At 51.1% G+C, this 15,115-nt stretch overlaps 3 protein-coding genes across 3 annotated transcripts; 1 reads left to right on the forward strand and 2 right to left on the reverse strand.

The window, feature by feature from the left end:
- Nucleotides 1-1,247: 1,247 nt before the first annotated feature.
- Nucleotides 1,248-5,261, forward strand: il1b (interleukin 1, beta). Its single transcript, XM_086188019.1, has 6 exons — nt 1,248-1,392; nt 1,613-1,664; nt 2,256-2,436; nt 2,579-2,755; nt 2,850-2,983; nt 3,096-5,261. The coding sequence occupies exons 1-6, from the start codon at nt 1,358-1,360 to the stop codon at nt 3,312-3,314; spliced, it is 798 nt and encodes a 265-aa protein (XP_086044145.1). The 5' UTR covers nt 1,248-1,357; the 3' UTR covers nt 3,315-5,261.
- A 4,300-nt stretch (nt 5,262-9,561) lies between these two features.
- On the reverse strand, nt 9,562-10,894 carry purbb (purine-rich element binding protein Bb). Its single transcript, XM_086186840.1, has one exon. It carries the CDS (start codon nt 10,871-10,873, stop codon nt 9,974-9,976), a length of 900 nt encoding a protein of 299 aa, XP_086042966.1. The 5' UTR covers nt 10,874-10,894; the 3' UTR covers nt 9,562-9,973.
- A 1,766-nt stretch (nt 10,895-12,660) lies between these two features.
- On the reverse strand, nt 12,661-14,530 carry ved (ventrally expressed dharma/bozozok antagonist). The gene is made up of 3 exons (XM_086187708.1): nt 14,251-14,530; nt 13,233-13,489; nt 12,661-13,030 (listed from the first exon to the last, which is right to left on the reverse strand). The coding sequence occupies exons 1-3, from the start codon at nt 14,513-14,515 to the stop codon at nt 12,665-12,667; spliced, it is 888 nt and encodes a 295-aa protein (XP_086043834.1). The 5' UTR covers nt 14,516-14,530; the 3' UTR covers nt 12,661-12,664.
- Between the last annotated feature and the right edge of the window lie 585 nt (nt 14,531-15,115).

A 15,115-nucleotide genomic window follows, 5' to 3' on the forward strand; every position in this document is an offset into this window, starting at 1 on the left:
CATCTGGAAACTACAGTTTTCCTGAGTGGAGTGTAGCTGATCAGTCCAAATTCCAAAGTGATTGATTGGTGGTCTGATAAAAGCGTTCTGTGGAAACAACCAGATGTTCAGCTTCAGTTCCACATGTTAGGAGGAGGTGGAGGTGTGGTTGTGACAGTGAGGGGTTCATGGACAGACTGATGGACACCAGTTGAGTCTAGGAGAGAGAGAAATGCAGCACCAGACTGTGGTTATCAACACCCTCATGAATACTGAAGTCTCCTCCAATCAGGACTTGATCTGATTTAGAACTAAACTGATAGAAACTCTGAGGATTCAGATCAGAATCCAGAGTCAGGACCAGGAGGACGGTCCTCAGTCATCAATCAGAGAGGCTGGAGAGTTTCCAGGCTGGAGGAGACAAACTGAGAATCAGGCTTTCAGAGGAATGGAAACTTCTTCTGGTTTGGGATTTATCACTAAACTGGTGTCAACAATGGCAGCAGCGCCACCTCCTGGGCCGGAGTCTGGAGGAATGTGAGTGTTGCTGTGACTGGAGGAGTGGATTCATTCAGACTAGCATCCTCATCGTCACCAGCCAGGCTTCAGTGAGACCGGCTAACACACGCACACACATAAACACACGCGTAGACACACACACACGCACACATTAACACACGTGTAGACACACACACACACACGCGCGCGCGCACACAAACACGCGTAGACACACACACGCACACATTAACACACGTGTAGACACACACACACACACGCGCGCGCGCACACAAACACGCGTAGACACACACACACACACGCACACATTAACACACGTGTAGACACACAAAAACACACGCGCGCGCACACACAAACACGCGTAGACACACACACGCACACATTAACACACGTGTAGACACACAAAAACACACGCGCGCGCACACAAACACACGCGTAGACACACACACACATTAACACACGTGTAGACACACAAAAACACACGCGCGCGCACACACAAACACGCGTAGACACACACACACACACGCACACTAACACACGTGTAGACACACACAAAAACACACGCGCGCGCACACAAACACGCGTAGACACACACACACGCACACTCGTCATCTACTCAGTGAAACCAGGTTGCAGACACAGTTTTACTCATTGGCCTCTTTTACTTGTCTCACTGGGACTTTCCCAGCATCAAACAGGTGACAGCCCCCCCACCCCCACGCCAACCGCCGAATCATAACTTCACTACCGAGAATGCACGTGTCCGAAAAAGGAAGCTGGCAAGCCGCATATAAAGAGGCTTCGGTGTGGCTGGTGCCTGTCAGCCGAGGACTCACTCAGCGTTGGCGCCGCTCCTTCAGCCATGAGTGATTTCGATCTGTCTCAAGCTCTGGAGAGGTAGGTCTCACCCTGAACCCACGTCCCACCTGAGTGTGGCAGTCAGAGTGCATCAAGGTGATCAGACAGGTGTGCAGATATGAGCCTCCACAGCTGTGACATCACTGCTCTGAGCCGTAGCGAGACCTCACGCACGACGCTGGCGCTGATGTCAGGCGGAGAACAAACCATTGACAAGAGATGTGATTCTAATTCTGATGGTTTCTCCTTCGTGCTTCAGCTCACCTGAGCTGGACGAGGCGGCGGCTGCATCAAGTTGCCATGACGCCACGGTGAGAAGTTCATCTTCACTCATGATTTCCGATGTTCGCTCTTGAGCTGCGTGAGTTCTGCTTTCATGCGTCTGGAATGTCACTTTTGCTGATTTCAGTTCTTTGTCGAATTGGTTGGCAAATAAAGCAAAGCAGATTGACGTGTGACAGAAAGATGATTCATCATGGGGTTGTAAAACCAATCAGCTGCACATCAGGCTAAGAAATAAACTCAGGAATGCAAGATCCTTGATTGAGTCGTGCCACCCTGGAGTGCAACACTGACAAAAGGAAACAGGTCCCAACCTCATCAGAGGTAAGCAGGGAGGCTCGCTAACTCCTGCGAGCATCCACTCGCCAGCACGCGTGGAAACGCTCAGCTGCCTCGCTGGTCATGTTTCTCTGCTGAAAACAAACAAAAACCAATGTAGCCTCCTTGTCACTGGGAAGACCTCCGCTTAAAAAATGGGATGCCACAAAATTGGAAATGTTAATTATTTATTGGTGAGTCACCCCCTGCTGGCCACTGGAGAGAACAGCGTCTTCACCAAGCACTAATCATCAGTTCCCACTTCGGCTTGGACAGTAACTGGCCGACGTGTGTCTCTGCAGGACGGGCAGGACAAACTCTTCTGTCTGGAGGACCTGGAGGTCTCCCACGACACTGAAAGCATGCAGTGCGTCGCCATGCTGGTGGTGGCGGTGAATCGCATGAAGGAGTCGCTGAGCCGCAGAGGCTACGAGCTCAGGGATGAGCAGCTCTGTGGCCAGATTTTGGACAGCATTGCGAAAGGTGAGTCACCACGGCGTTAGCGTGGACGTTAAAGTGAGGGAAGGAGCTGTACGATGATGAGGACTTGTGGAGTCCCAGCTCATGGCCAGACTTCCCCGTTAGACACACCATCGTACTCACCTGTCCTTCCTGCCTTCCACAGACGCCACTGCCCACACGGGGGCCAACAACGCTTCACAAAACCCCAAAGTCTTTCATCGTTCCGACAGCATCAGGCAGTGCACCGTGTGTGACAGCACGCAGAGACACATCGTGTGTGAATCAGGGACGAAGAAGTTGCAGGCCATCCTGCTGAAAGGAGGGGACGATGAACACAAAGGTTTGAGGAAGTCGAACATCAGTGCTTCTGCTTGCGATTCGGGGTTCCATGAACTCTGATCAACATGAAACCTTTTCATTTCTCTTCCTGTCAGTGTCTTTTAAAATGTCCAGGTACGTGCCTTCAACCTGGACTTATTGCCAAAGTCAAATTGTCCGACTGTCAATCAAAGATAACCTGCACATTTCCTGCAGTACGCAATCCCACGAGCCAGTTTTGAATGTGGAGGTGAGGGAGGAGCCGCTCAGAGTCTGGGTTGGCCGCTTGTTGATGTAGGTTTAAACTTCAGGTCTTCTCATTTCAAGTCTGTGACGTTTCCTCTTCGTCTATCATGCGGCAGGAATGTGCGCTGGATCTGAGCCAAATCAGAAGCGACGGAGACCTGAACCGCTTCCTGTTCTACAAGAGAACTCAAGGCAAATGTCTGACCACCTTCGAGTCGGTCAACTGCAGCGGCTGGTTCATCAGCACGTCCTCCATGTTTGAAAACCAAACCGTGGAAATGTGTCACAAGGGCGCCACCTGCCGCCTCACCAGCTTCCAAATAAATGAAGCATGATGCTGGGTTTAAAGATTTTGTCTGTCACAGTTGGCTCCGCCCTCTCCTGCTCCGCTGCTAAGCCACACCCTCATCAGCCTTCACCTGCTGCTCTCACCTGCTCACCATTTCCAATCAAGCCAGTATGCAGCTTCACTCCACTCATTCTTTGCCAGACTCTCCAGCACTCGTTCCTGGATTGTTTACCTGGTATCGCCCGACTCGCCCCCGCCCTTCGCCTCTCATCTGCGCCCCGGTAGACCCACCAACCCTCTGTCCCCAACCACAAGTGTTGCCTGCCTGACCTCTGATCCTGGTCTGCCTGTGGCTGGTGGGCTCTCAGCTTGTTCCTGCTCCACCACGAGACCCACCTTGTCAGCTTCACCTCGCCAGCTCACCTCCTCTGGTGACGTCAGCCTGGTCTACTCCATCTCAAGGTCCCAGACCACACCCACACCCACACCTTCCAGCAAGGTCCCCATCAGCCCCTCCACCACACTTGCTGAGCCAGTAGAGAGCAGCTGGACAGTAACCTGCACTCCAGACCTGCTATACTCACCTGAATCCAGTCCTCTGCTGCCATCCTCTGGTGGTGTACCAGTTCTAACCCGCCCAGTAGGCTGTTCAAGAACAAGAAACTGGTTCATTGTGCTGCAGTTGGGTCCACTCCGTACCCGTTACAGAACTGAAATAAGTTTGTTTAAAAGATAAGCGGCCTGACTTCTGCTGGGTGTAGGAAACAGCGCCAGAGTGAGCGGCTCCCTGCGCTCGGCGGTCTGTTAGCCAGCCTCGCCGCTCCCAGCTTCTCTGTCAGTTGAACTCAGACAGCCAAGAGGCGCGGTTGTAATGTCTTCCATTATGCTTTCGTGATGGAGGTTATCTGTAAGTATTAAAAGCTTTTTAGAAAATTGCTATAAACAAAAACAACCAACTATGTTATGTAATGTCATTAAAGATGCTCTTGTATCAATGTTCTGTTAGCAGTTAGCAGCTAACTCGGGGTAGTTGCTTGTTCCGTTTCATGTTTCAGACTTTTGGAACGGTTTTGTCTTTGTCCATCAGTTTTACTCTGTGTGATATTTCAGTTTTACAAAAACTGAACTCTGTTCAGACCAGTCGACTACAAGTCAAGCCTGGCGTCTTTATTGGAGGTTTTCTGGATGTTGGCTGGCTGTCGAGCTTCACGCAGGTTCCACGCTGCACAGTGACATGGATGGAAAGAGTTAGGCAGAAAACTTGGTGTTTTGTTTTGGGTTTTTTTGGTTTGTTCAGCAGGTGTTGTTTTTTGTGCATGGAGACATAATGGTTACTTCTCTGTAAACTACACATCATCTAAGTGCATTTTGTCTTTCAAGTACTCTCAAAGATGTTTTTATCCAGCGCCAGTCATTGGCCGTTAGCTTGAAGCCAGCTAATGCAGGCTGAAGGCTAACAAGTTAAATTCTCCAAAAACAATCATTTACTAACACTCCAGCTCATCCTCCAGGATAATCCAGGTCCTCTTAGTCCAGCGATATGACCAGTAATCCATAATCAACACTGAGTTCAGATAAAACACTTCATATTCAACTATGCTGTTGTTCGTGGCACCATTAGCATCAAGCTAAATATACATGGCGGGTTCCTCCTGCATGCTACGGTCGTAAAATAGTTTAAAAAAAAAAAGATGTTTTCATGACCTTAACACCAATATCTGAATATTTGAAAGGCAAAATACACTTTTTGGTTTCATTAAAAAAAAAAACCATAGAAATGTGTGTTTGATGGGGAGAGACACAAACCACGGCACGCGGCCACCGTGAGTCTTAAGGGATTCGTGCAGGCGGGACGCCTCTGCCGTCGTCTGACACACGATTAACCTTCAGCAGCTTTTCTTTTCAGTCGGGCTGCGGCGGAGGGCCAAGCTACCATCTGTGACTGATTTCGATAAATTGTGCAGGCGTCGCCATAAAGATTAAAGATGTTCGCACCAGGCTTCATTTCTTCACTTGTGTGCTGATGAAAGGAATTCAGACATCCCAAAGATTGATCTCATCAGCGTACAGGCGTGTGTGTGTGTTTTCTCCTGCCATGTGCCGTGGCGTGTGCATTCTGGGCACATGGCAACAGGAGCTAAATATAGCAGCAGCAGCCCGGCTTCACAGCGGGATCATGCTTCCTCTAGTAGGATCCCTCCCTGCCTCACTGCTAACATGGCTTCCTCCTGATTCGCCTTTTCTCTCTCTCTCTCTCTCTCTTTGTCTCTCTCTGTCTCTTTCTCTCTGTCTCTTTCTCCATCCATCTGGATTTAACTACAGCTCCTCAGATATGTGATGGAGGTCTTGGTCAGTTTATCCTGCCAGCTCCTCTCTCGCTCTCTCTCCTCTCCTCTCTCTTGTTTTCACTCTCGCTTTCTTGAGCTCCAGTTAAAGATCTGAGTCTCCCAACACTAAAAGTTTCCTCATTTCTCACAAATGTCGTTAAAATCTGTGTTGGTGAGCTCCAACGGTGAGAATCAGTTCACCTGACGGGGGGGGGGTTAAGTCCCACCCACCACATCGAAAGCATTAAAGCGGCATTAGAAGTACAGAGCTGACATGAGGCTGTGCGCAAACATCATCTCAGTCACATGACTTCAATGTTGCCACCATCACCATGTCCTCCTCACTTAATGCTTAGTTAACCGTTAGTAATCCTTAGTTAACCTGAAGTAAGCCTAAATCAACTGTTAGCAGTGCTTATTTATCTACACCACTTAGCTGACTAAGTGGTGCTACATTCACCTTCAGTAACGCTTTATTAACCGTTGGTAATTCTCAGTTAGCCGTTAGCTAACAGTTAACTCCAGTGCCTCGGAATGGTTTACTGATGGTGTTCATCTTAACCTCGCAGCGTTCGGACGTGAGGTGGAGGAGGAGGTGGGGGTTTCTTGTGTCACCAAGAAGTCTTAAGATCTTTTACTTGAACTTGTGGAGAAAAAAAAAAGCAAAAACAAAAGTTCCTTTTTTGCTGTCTTTGGTTGTAGCATTGATGATGTCACTGTGATGTGGAAACAGTAGGAATGAGCCACATGACGGTCTGGCATGCGTCTGTGTGAGCAGCACAATCAGGCCGTTGTACGGCAGGCGATGAGGTCCTAATGGTGCGGCTGACTCCTCAACCAGGAATGTCGAGTCCACCGAGGCCTCCCACGTTAAAATAGCCGGCCGCTCTGTCAGCACTCCCTGGCAGCCATCGCGTGCTGCCTAACAGCTGCCCGCCTCTCCGACGGGAAGCTGCAACAACAGGAGAAAAGATCAGCTTGAGGGGAATCAAATTACTGCCCCCCACCCCCGCCACCCCTGAATCTGCCCCTCCAGCCAGAAAACAAGACGAGCTGTATGTTTCTACACAATACAGTCGAGTCACGAGTGCGATGAGCGCCGAGCCGGTTCTAGACGCTGGGATCAGCAGCTCCGAGTGGTTCTGTCAGGAACAAGAGTTCCCTGAGGGCCGACCTCTCACCTCCTGCTCCTCCCCGGAGAGGTCTTGTCTTGTCTTGTCTTGTCTTGAGAGGAGCGTTGTGCGGATCGATCACCGCCATCGACACGATACTGATGTGTACCCAGTCCCAGCTGTGGAATGTACCATCATGAACTTCTCCGCTGGTGCTGATCGAGTGTGAATTGATTTTTATTTTGAACCAATAAACATTTTAAACTAAAATGGAGCTGAGGAGGTTTTCAAATGCAGGATGGCGCGTCAGACTGAGGGAAGCTGAGTCCTTCAGCCCGAGCGGCGGCGTCAGCGGCCGGTCAGATGGACTCTCAGTTGGCGCTCCTCTCCAAAATGCATCAGGGAGACATCTGGTGAACAAAACACCTCGTCAAAGAACTCGCACCAGCCTGACACCAAAGTGAGACCGGACCTGGCCAAACGCCACAGGGCCAGTTTTAGTGATGGTCGCGGGTTCAGCTCTCATTGTTTTGCAGTTCTTCGTCAGACTATCAAAATCACGCTAGGATGGTTCGGCCCTGCGATGACCCCGCCTCTCGCCCAATGACAGCTAGGATAGCCCCCCCCCGTCACTTCTCCTATCTCAGCTCTTCTTCCTCCTTCACCTCCTCAGAGAGAAGGCCATGTTTGCTCATGCGAGGCCAGATTTCACCCGATCCGGTGGATGTGCGGAGCCTGAGCCAGGGAAGAACCCTTTACACTCTGGAGCAGAACCACACCGCTGGGCTGAGGCCGGCACTGTGGTGACCTTCTGGTGAGTTTCCTGTCAGTTAAGGGGGTGCGTGGCAGTATCGGCGTGTCAGTACCAGGATCGGTTTTATCAGGATCGATATCGGCCCAGGAGACGACATGGCCGAGTTTCTGGTGAAGAACCAACAATACACAATTTAAGGGTTTCTCCATAGTTTTTTGGAGAAAAAAGGAAAGGTGATGTGTTTTTTGGTCAGGATGCAGGAAAACGCAGTTTGTTAGGTTTATGGCCAACAATGTCCCACTGGCGGCGGCCCGGTAGAGCAGTGGTCCTCACGGTGGCCCCCAGCAAGAAGGTTGTGGGTGGAGCCCCGGCTGCAGCACGGGGTCTTTCTGGGTGAGTCTCCATGTTCTCCCTGTTCCTGCTGGGTTCTCTCTGGTACTCCAGCTTCCTCCACAGTCCAAAGACATCAAGAGGGACCAGGTTAATCCAGACTCTAAATTGACCGTAGGCGTGGCTGGGAGAGCCAATGGTTGTCTGTCTCTATGTGTTGGCCCTGCCATGGACTGGTGACCTGTCCAGGGGGAAGGCTGCTGGGATAGGCTCCACCCCCACCACCCTGAACTGAATGAGCAGGTTTGCTCGATTGCCACATTTGGCACATTCTGAAAAACACGTGTAGCCATCGCTCACACACACAGAGGCTGATTTTTTTGTTTTGGTTCCACTTCACTTCCCTTCTACAGGCTTAATAAACGGCTCTAAGGCCGTTATTAATGGCTTTTAATAAGCTATTAATTAAAAGTTGTGAAGGATTTATAACATCATTTCCCGTCCCATCAATGTGGGGCCGCGATCGGCGAGATGACGTCACACGGCCGCATTCCTGCTTGGTGAAAGATCAGGATCTGACAGCCTGTTAGAACTGGACGGACACGAATGAGGGAGGTCAGAAGTCCCTTCCCAGCTGCTAGTAGTTGGAGATGAAATCAGTAAAAACTTACAACCACTGATAAAAACCATGATGAAGACGTAAAGTGGCGCTGGTTTTCCTACGGAAACTTCAGCAAAACTGGACTCCATCAGACTGAAACCAGCCACCGCGTGACATCATCGTGTTTTATATTTAAACGACACAGAAACCAGCTCTGGTGAACACCTGCTAGCGTTCAGTCGGCGGTAAAATATCGTTAACGGTCTGATATCATCATTGACGTGCTCGTGTTGCAGCGGGTCGACTTCATAACCCAGGCCACCAACTGATCTGGGACCAGCGTGAAGCACAAATACAGAGATTATAAATATGCAGTCACAACGTTGCATTTGAAGTTGCTTTAATAGAGGAATCGTTGGTTTTCTTCTTCACTCAAAATGGAAAATAATCTGGAGGTTTGACCCACAACTTTGTTTTAAGAAATTAACATTTTCTTTATTTTTAATTCCTTTACATAATACATTTTCCTTTATAAGTATTTCAAAATATCTTTTTGCTGGTTTGTAATATCTTTCCCATAATCTCATTTTAATATAGTTCTCTTTTGGAAAAAAAAAAAACAAACAAAAAAACAAAACCATCCATCACTGCGTTTGTGTCCAGGGTCTGTCGGAGGTTGTTCAGGCGGCAACAGAGAGGATGCTGGGAAATCTGCTGACCGTCCAACATACTCGGACCCTTGAAGTGGCGCGTGGGAGACGTCGCGTCTGTGCGTCGCCTCACAAAACCCCGCCCTCGTCCCGCTCGTTGGCCCCGGTGGGGATGCTCTGGTGGGGGTGGGGGTGGAGCTCCAGCTCCGCCGCCGAGTCCGCGTCCTCAAACATGGCTGAGAGTATTGATACGTCAGATCCGCCTGTGACTGACAGCTGGAGGCAAAGCTTTCATTTGAGCGTGAGACCCTCGGTGGGTGGGGCGCGGACGCCCCTCCCCCCCATGCTGCTGCTCCATGATGTGGTGGAGGGACGCGTCCTCCACCTGAATGATCCGAAAATGTCCCTCAAACTGAGGAGAAACCTGGACAACAACACAATGGATGCTAGTTTTCTCCCTACGACTCCGAGACTCGAGGGAAGCGCTGGCGGCTTCATAGAAAAAAACCTGTTTGCTGGTTTTTGAAGGTTCTCCCTCTCTTTTTTCTTCTCCTTTTTTTTTTTTTACTCACAATGAAGCATTTTCATCCAACCTGATGGTTCTCATTGTAACATTAAGTCCGCATTCAAGAGATTCACTCCAACCCAACAAACTTTTTTCAGAGCTGCGATGAATTTTCTCGATTTATCGTTGGTCTGGTTTACCGGTTCAGCTTGGAAAAAACCCGATGAATCGGCGGCCAGAATAGTTGAGGACTGACGGAGTGTTGCAGCTCTGAATCCTCCCCCATTAATGTTTCCCTGCACATTTCACGCCACGATACTTTAGTAGGCTATAACAGCACGATTCGTCATGCACTTTTATCATTTCTGCTTGTGTTCGGTCGCCCCCCGTGGAGGCGGGTGCGTCGGGACCTCCAGCTCCGGCTCCTCAGTCGTCATCCACGTCGTCGCCCTCGGACTCGTCCCGCCGCTCGTACAGCTTGTCCCGCTGCCGCTCCTGGATCTCCTTCATCTCCTCCGCGTACCTGCAGAAGGCGCCCCCGAACTTGCCCCAGGCCTTGAAGGGGATGGTGATAGAGTTCCTGTAGCTGGGCTTCACCTCGCTCACCCGCAGGAACACGCCGTATTTGTTGGAGCCCACGTCGAAGAAGAAGCGTTTGGAGTCCACCATGATGGAGGTACCCTCGGGGAGCTCCCCGTAGCCCCCCGCGGCCATGCCCCCGCTCAGCTCCTCGTCGTCCCCCCCGTAGTCGTCTATAAGTTTGGCCAGGGCGTCTCGGAACTCGATCAGACCCTGAGCAGGGAGGGCGATGGTCTGACCGGCCAGCATGCCGCCTACGGGGCCCCCGACTCCGAAGCCAGGTCCGCGGTTGACGGTCTGCCGTATCCGCAGGAACCTCCCCCGCTGGTTCTCCTTCAAGTCCAAGTAGTACTTGCGGTTCTCCCGGACCAGGAACTCGCTCTTAAGAGCTCGCCTGGGCCCGCCGTCCTCCCCCACGGTGGCCTGGGCTATCTGCTCCGGGCTGCTGGGCCCCAGCTGGGCGTAGTGCTCGATGAAATCCCCGAGGTAGTCGCGGAACTCCGCCGCCACTGACAGGGAGAGGGTCAAGCGGCTCTTGGAGCCCCCGGCCCCGACCTCGGCGATCTTGATGAACCTGCCTTTGCTGTTCTGTTTGACGTCCAGATAGAAGCGCTTATTCTGGATGTCCAGGCGCTTGGAGGCCAGCTCCTGGGTCTCCTGGTCCCTCTGGGGGTGCTGGAGGCCGCCTCCTCCGCCGCCTCCCCCGCTGCTGCCGCCGCGCTCACTCCCGCTGTCTCCATCCGCCATGTTCAGCTCCGCCGCTCAGCTTCTGCCCCTCGCTCCTGCTCTCCAGCCAGCCACCGCCCCCCCGCTCACCGGGGAGCCCTCTGATTGGACGGCTTGCCTGCCACTCCCGCTAGTTCCCACGGTTACGGCTTCCCCATTGGCCCGCAGGGTTCGTCAGCCACACCCGCGTGGAGGATCCCCCGCCGGCCATTGGTCGCCTCAGGTTCCGGGCCGGTTGCGTACTTTGGTTGTTGAGGATCCTCTGCTGGTTGAGAAATCTCGTGTGACGTAATATTTATAATTTAATGGCTTTAAATCATCAGCTGGAAAATTTGTTGACGTCACAATAACAGTGAGGTCAACAATTTCTTGTAGATATATCATGGGGGGGGGGGGCATTTTCCGCCAGTATCAGGAAAAATAGTATAAATACACGGCGTTGGTTATAAAAAAATAGAACTAAAAATTCAGTCGTTAATTATAGTTTTAAAAAATAATCAGAACTCTGAGATGGTCGTAATAATTAGAGACAAGTCAATGAGTAAATAAATAAATTCAGAGATTTAAAAAGTCCCAATGAAGATGAGCTGAGCATCGAACACGGAGAAAAATGAGACAAAAAGCATAACCATGAAAACACCTCTGAGTATAGATTAAGTGTGTGTGTGTGTGTGTGTGTGTGTGTGTGTGTGTGTGTGTGTCCTGCTGTGTTCCCATGCTCTACCAACAGTGGGCAGTAGCGCGCCACTCCGAGGACCTCCACATGGTGGGACCGTTCCTGCCAGCGACCCAGGGATAATGAGAATAAACTGATTAGGCAAGGCAGTTTTCTTTGTAGCCTGTTTTCCCCTCCAGTTTGTCTCCAGGCTTCATGGCATCATAACAACATCCTCGGCCCTCAGAGCCTCACATCGACTGAGGAGAAACTCCATAGAAAACCTTGAACAGGGAAAAATGGGAGAAACCTCAGGGTGAGGAGGGGAGGAGGATCCCTCACCAGGAGGGACAGACGTGCAGGAGACGTTGGTACAGAGAAGAAAACAGTTTATAACACAGAATGGAGGAAACATGGAAATGTTAATAACAGTTGAAGAAGGAAGCTTCTGGAAGGGGAGGCAGGGAGAGCAAGCCAGCTTGATGGGGGACTGGATGGTAGACTGGTTCATGGAAGGGGAGCACAGGCCGGTGTAACAGTAGGGAATAAGGGGGGGGGGGCGATGCAGGCGGCGGTTGGGGCTCTGGTGGATCTGTGGAAACACAGAGAGACTGCGAGACACCAAGGCCAAACTACAAAGTGCAACAAGTAGTGGTAGTGACAGTTCCAAAAATGTGCAGGGAGGAGAGGAGGAGAGAGGGGGAGAGGAGAGGAGAGGAGAGGAGAGGAGGGGAGAGGAGGGAAGGGCTCCATGTAACCTGATGTGTCCCCCAGCAGTCTAAGCCTGTAGCAGCATAGCTATCAATGGTTCAGAGCTACCTGAACCAGTCCTGACTGGCAAATCATGAGTTTTAGATTTTTTTCTCTTTGTTATTATTTAGTAAAACAGGTAAAAAAACAAATCCTCAGTTGTGTTTGAGCGAATGAAAACGAGGCAAACGATAACCAGGAACGTTTTAATGACATGTTTATTCCAGGGATGTGATTCCACAGCATCATGATGACAAATTCCTGGTAAAAGACTTCTTTAGATTCTGATTTATTTACACCCCAACTGTACATCAGCACCAAGCACAGACACTCAGTCATCACAATATATTGCACAAAACCCTGTTGACCCCTGTGACCCTGCTAGGGTTGACCCTGTCCGGGTCAGACTAGTAATACTGAGGGTAGGCAGGGTAGGAGCCCATGAGAGGCGCTGAGGCGGCGGGCAGCATGACCCCCGGGAGGCCGCTGTACTGGTACAACGAGTCCAGGGGACGTGAGGAGACGCTGGGCAGAGCAGAGCTGTACTGCAGGTTGTGTGGATGAACGTAGGAGGCAGCGGCTGAGCCTTCCTGGGCCGCTGCAACTGCCGCGGCGGCAGCGGCGTGGTATCTGGGATACGGTCCCGGCCGGTACGCCTGCAGCTCAGGGTAATGCATGAACTGAGAGGCCACATTAGCCTGGCAGGCGTGAGCCAGGGCGTCCTGTACCGTCCGCTTCAGCTTCATCCTCCGGTTCTGGAACCAGTTTCGGATCTGAAAGGCAGAAAAGAACGTTTGATGAGACAAAGACCAGCAGGTTCCTGACCTCCGGATACATGGAGGTCAAATGATAGAACAATACGTACTAAAATCATATTAAAGATTTTTCAATGATGCAAAACATCATGAATAAATGAATAAACGAGAGGACATGTTTTATTTGTCAAGGCCGCCGTGGGCATGTCGGGACTCGGACCTGTTTGTCAGACAGGTTGAGCCTCTTGCAGAGCTCCGCCTTGTCTTGTGTCCCCAGGTAGGCGTTCCTCTTGAAGGCTCGCTCCAGGCTGCTGATCTGCTCCGCTGTGAAGGCTGTACGGGGTCTCCTCCCTGATGGCAGGGACGGCGGCCAGGAGGAGGCGCAGTCCGCAGGGGCCGGAGGAGGGGACAGGGAGTGACACCCCTCACTCTCATACCCAGATGTCTCCTCTTCCGTCCCGCTGCTGAAATCGGCTTCTGTAATAAAAAGGAAGCAAAGAAAACTAAATGAGACGAGACTGAAGCACCAGGACCGGCAGGGGGTCCTCTGGTTCTGGACCCCCACACTGCCTCTCAGGTGGCTGTGGACCGGTTTGGACTGGTTTGATACAGTTTGTTGATGTTCAGGTAGATCTCACAGGCTCTTAATTACAGGGCAAAGTCTGTTGTTGCTTGTTCCCTCATCGAGGTTTTTCCCTCCTGGCTGAAGAACCTTTATGAAGCTCTGTGTAAACCAGCAGAAAATCAACAAACAACCCTGAAAATTAGCAAGAAATCAGCAAGAAGCTCCACCCCCGAAGGATCGAGGTCAGATCAGCGATGTCATGCCTTCCCAAGTAAGAAATCTGACATCACGACATTGTCGATCTTTTTCAGTAAATTTTCCTTTCCTTTTTGCTGATTGGTCAGGAAGCTCTCAGAGTTTAGGAGCTAAATGTTTCTTGTGTAATAGAAAACGTATATTTGTGGAGTTTTTAGAGGTCGGCTCAGCGATCGAGACACTGATTCCCTGACATTTACAACACAAGTGACACCCCCTGGACCCCTGGACCCCCCTGGGACCTCTGCAGGCCCTGAACTCCCTCCGTCCTCCAGCAAAACTTTGAACCGATGTTTTCAAGGAATTCTTGAGGCGCCTCAGGCCCCTGCTGGGCCCCCAGGCCCCGCAGAACACTGATAAGTACCATCTGACTTTGATCATGTTTTGTGGTCCAGTTTTTGAGTGAACACCTCTTGACTGAACCCACCTTGGATCCTGCAGGAGGTCTGGTGCTGGGGGGGGTTCATGCTGGTGCTGGATGAGCTGCGGGTGTCCTGCTGCTCCTGCTCAGGGACGCTCTCAGACTTGGGCCTGCAGTAGAAACCAGGCAGACTCTCTGAATGCGTCCCACAGGCGACCGGTCCAGGTCCGGCGGGGGCTCCAGGTCTGGCAGGGGCTCCTGGTCCAGCAGGCCGCTGCTGGCTGCTCTGGGCCATCCACTCGATTGAGAAATGTCCTCTCATGGTGGTCCAGGGAGAGTAAATCCTTCAGTTGCTGCTGCAGGTTCAGTCTGGTGGTCTGGGAGAGGTCAGCCTGAGCCACCCGCAGCTCGTCTGCTTTTATAGGAGACGTCCCTCCCCAGCACAGACTCCCTCCGCCTGAGATCAAAGCACACCCCCCCCCCTTAGTTTTCACAACTGGAGTAATTAAGACGTCTCATTCAGTCTCAATGAGGCTGTTACACGCTGGCTCCAGTGAGTCTGGGACCCCCCCTCACCTTCCTGCCTAACAAAGATAATAGACGCACCTCGCAAGCTCCGCCCCAGCACATCCACATGACAAGTGTGTCCTAAACACTCTCAAACTTCCTACACCCCCCCAATAATAGTGATAAGCAGAAATGTAATTATGAGACAAATCATTAAATGTGTTTGCCGTCTTTCCAGAACCCGGCGACGAGCCAAGACGCTGCCATTTATGCTAAGTGACCGCGGCGGCGTTTGATTAACAGAAAGCGATCCGGCGACAGAAAATGGTGGAATTAAAGAACATTTACCTGAGTTAAACGTGTTGTTGGTGAGCTGGTTAACAAGTTAGTTTTACAAAACAGTTTCACAGCGATA

This window comes from Aulostomus chinensis, chromosome 19, assembly GCF_037954235.1.
Source record: "Aulostomus chinensis isolate RoL2024-O1b breed Wild chromosome 19, RoL_Achi_v1.0, whole genome shotgun sequence".
In the NCBI taxonomy this organism is placed as follows: Eukaryota; Metazoa; Chordata; class Actinopteri; order Syngnathiformes; family Aulostomidae; genus Aulostomus; species Aulostomus chinensis.

Coding starts and splice junctions, on each gene's coding strand:
- il1b (XM_086188019.1), top strand. CDS start 1,358: ATGAGTGATTTCGATCTGTCTCAAGCTCTGGAGAG. Junction 2,437..2,578: donor TTTGGACAGCATTGCGAAAG/GTGAGTCACCAC, acceptor TGCCTTCCACAG/ACGCCACTGCCCACACGGGG. Junction 2,756..2,849: donor AGGGGACGATGAACACAAAG/GTTTGAGGAAGT, acceptor TCTTCCTGTCAG/TGTCTTTTAAAATGTCCAGG.
- purbb (XM_086186840.1), bottom strand. CDS start 10,873: ATGGCGGATGGAGACAGCGGGAGTGAGCGCGGCGGCAGCAGCGGGGGA.
- ved (XM_086187708.1), bottom strand. CDS start 14,515: ATGAGAGGACATTTCTCAATCGAGTGGATGGCCCAGAGCAGCCAGCAG. Junction 13,490..14,250: donor CAGGATCCAAGGTGGGTTCA/GTCAAGAGGTGT, acceptor TTTTTATTACAG/AAGCCGATTTCAGCAGCGGG. Junction 13,031..13,232: donor TCAACCTGTCTGACAAACAG/GTCCGAGTCCCG, acceptor TCTGCCTTTCAG/ATCCGAAACTGGTTCCAGAA.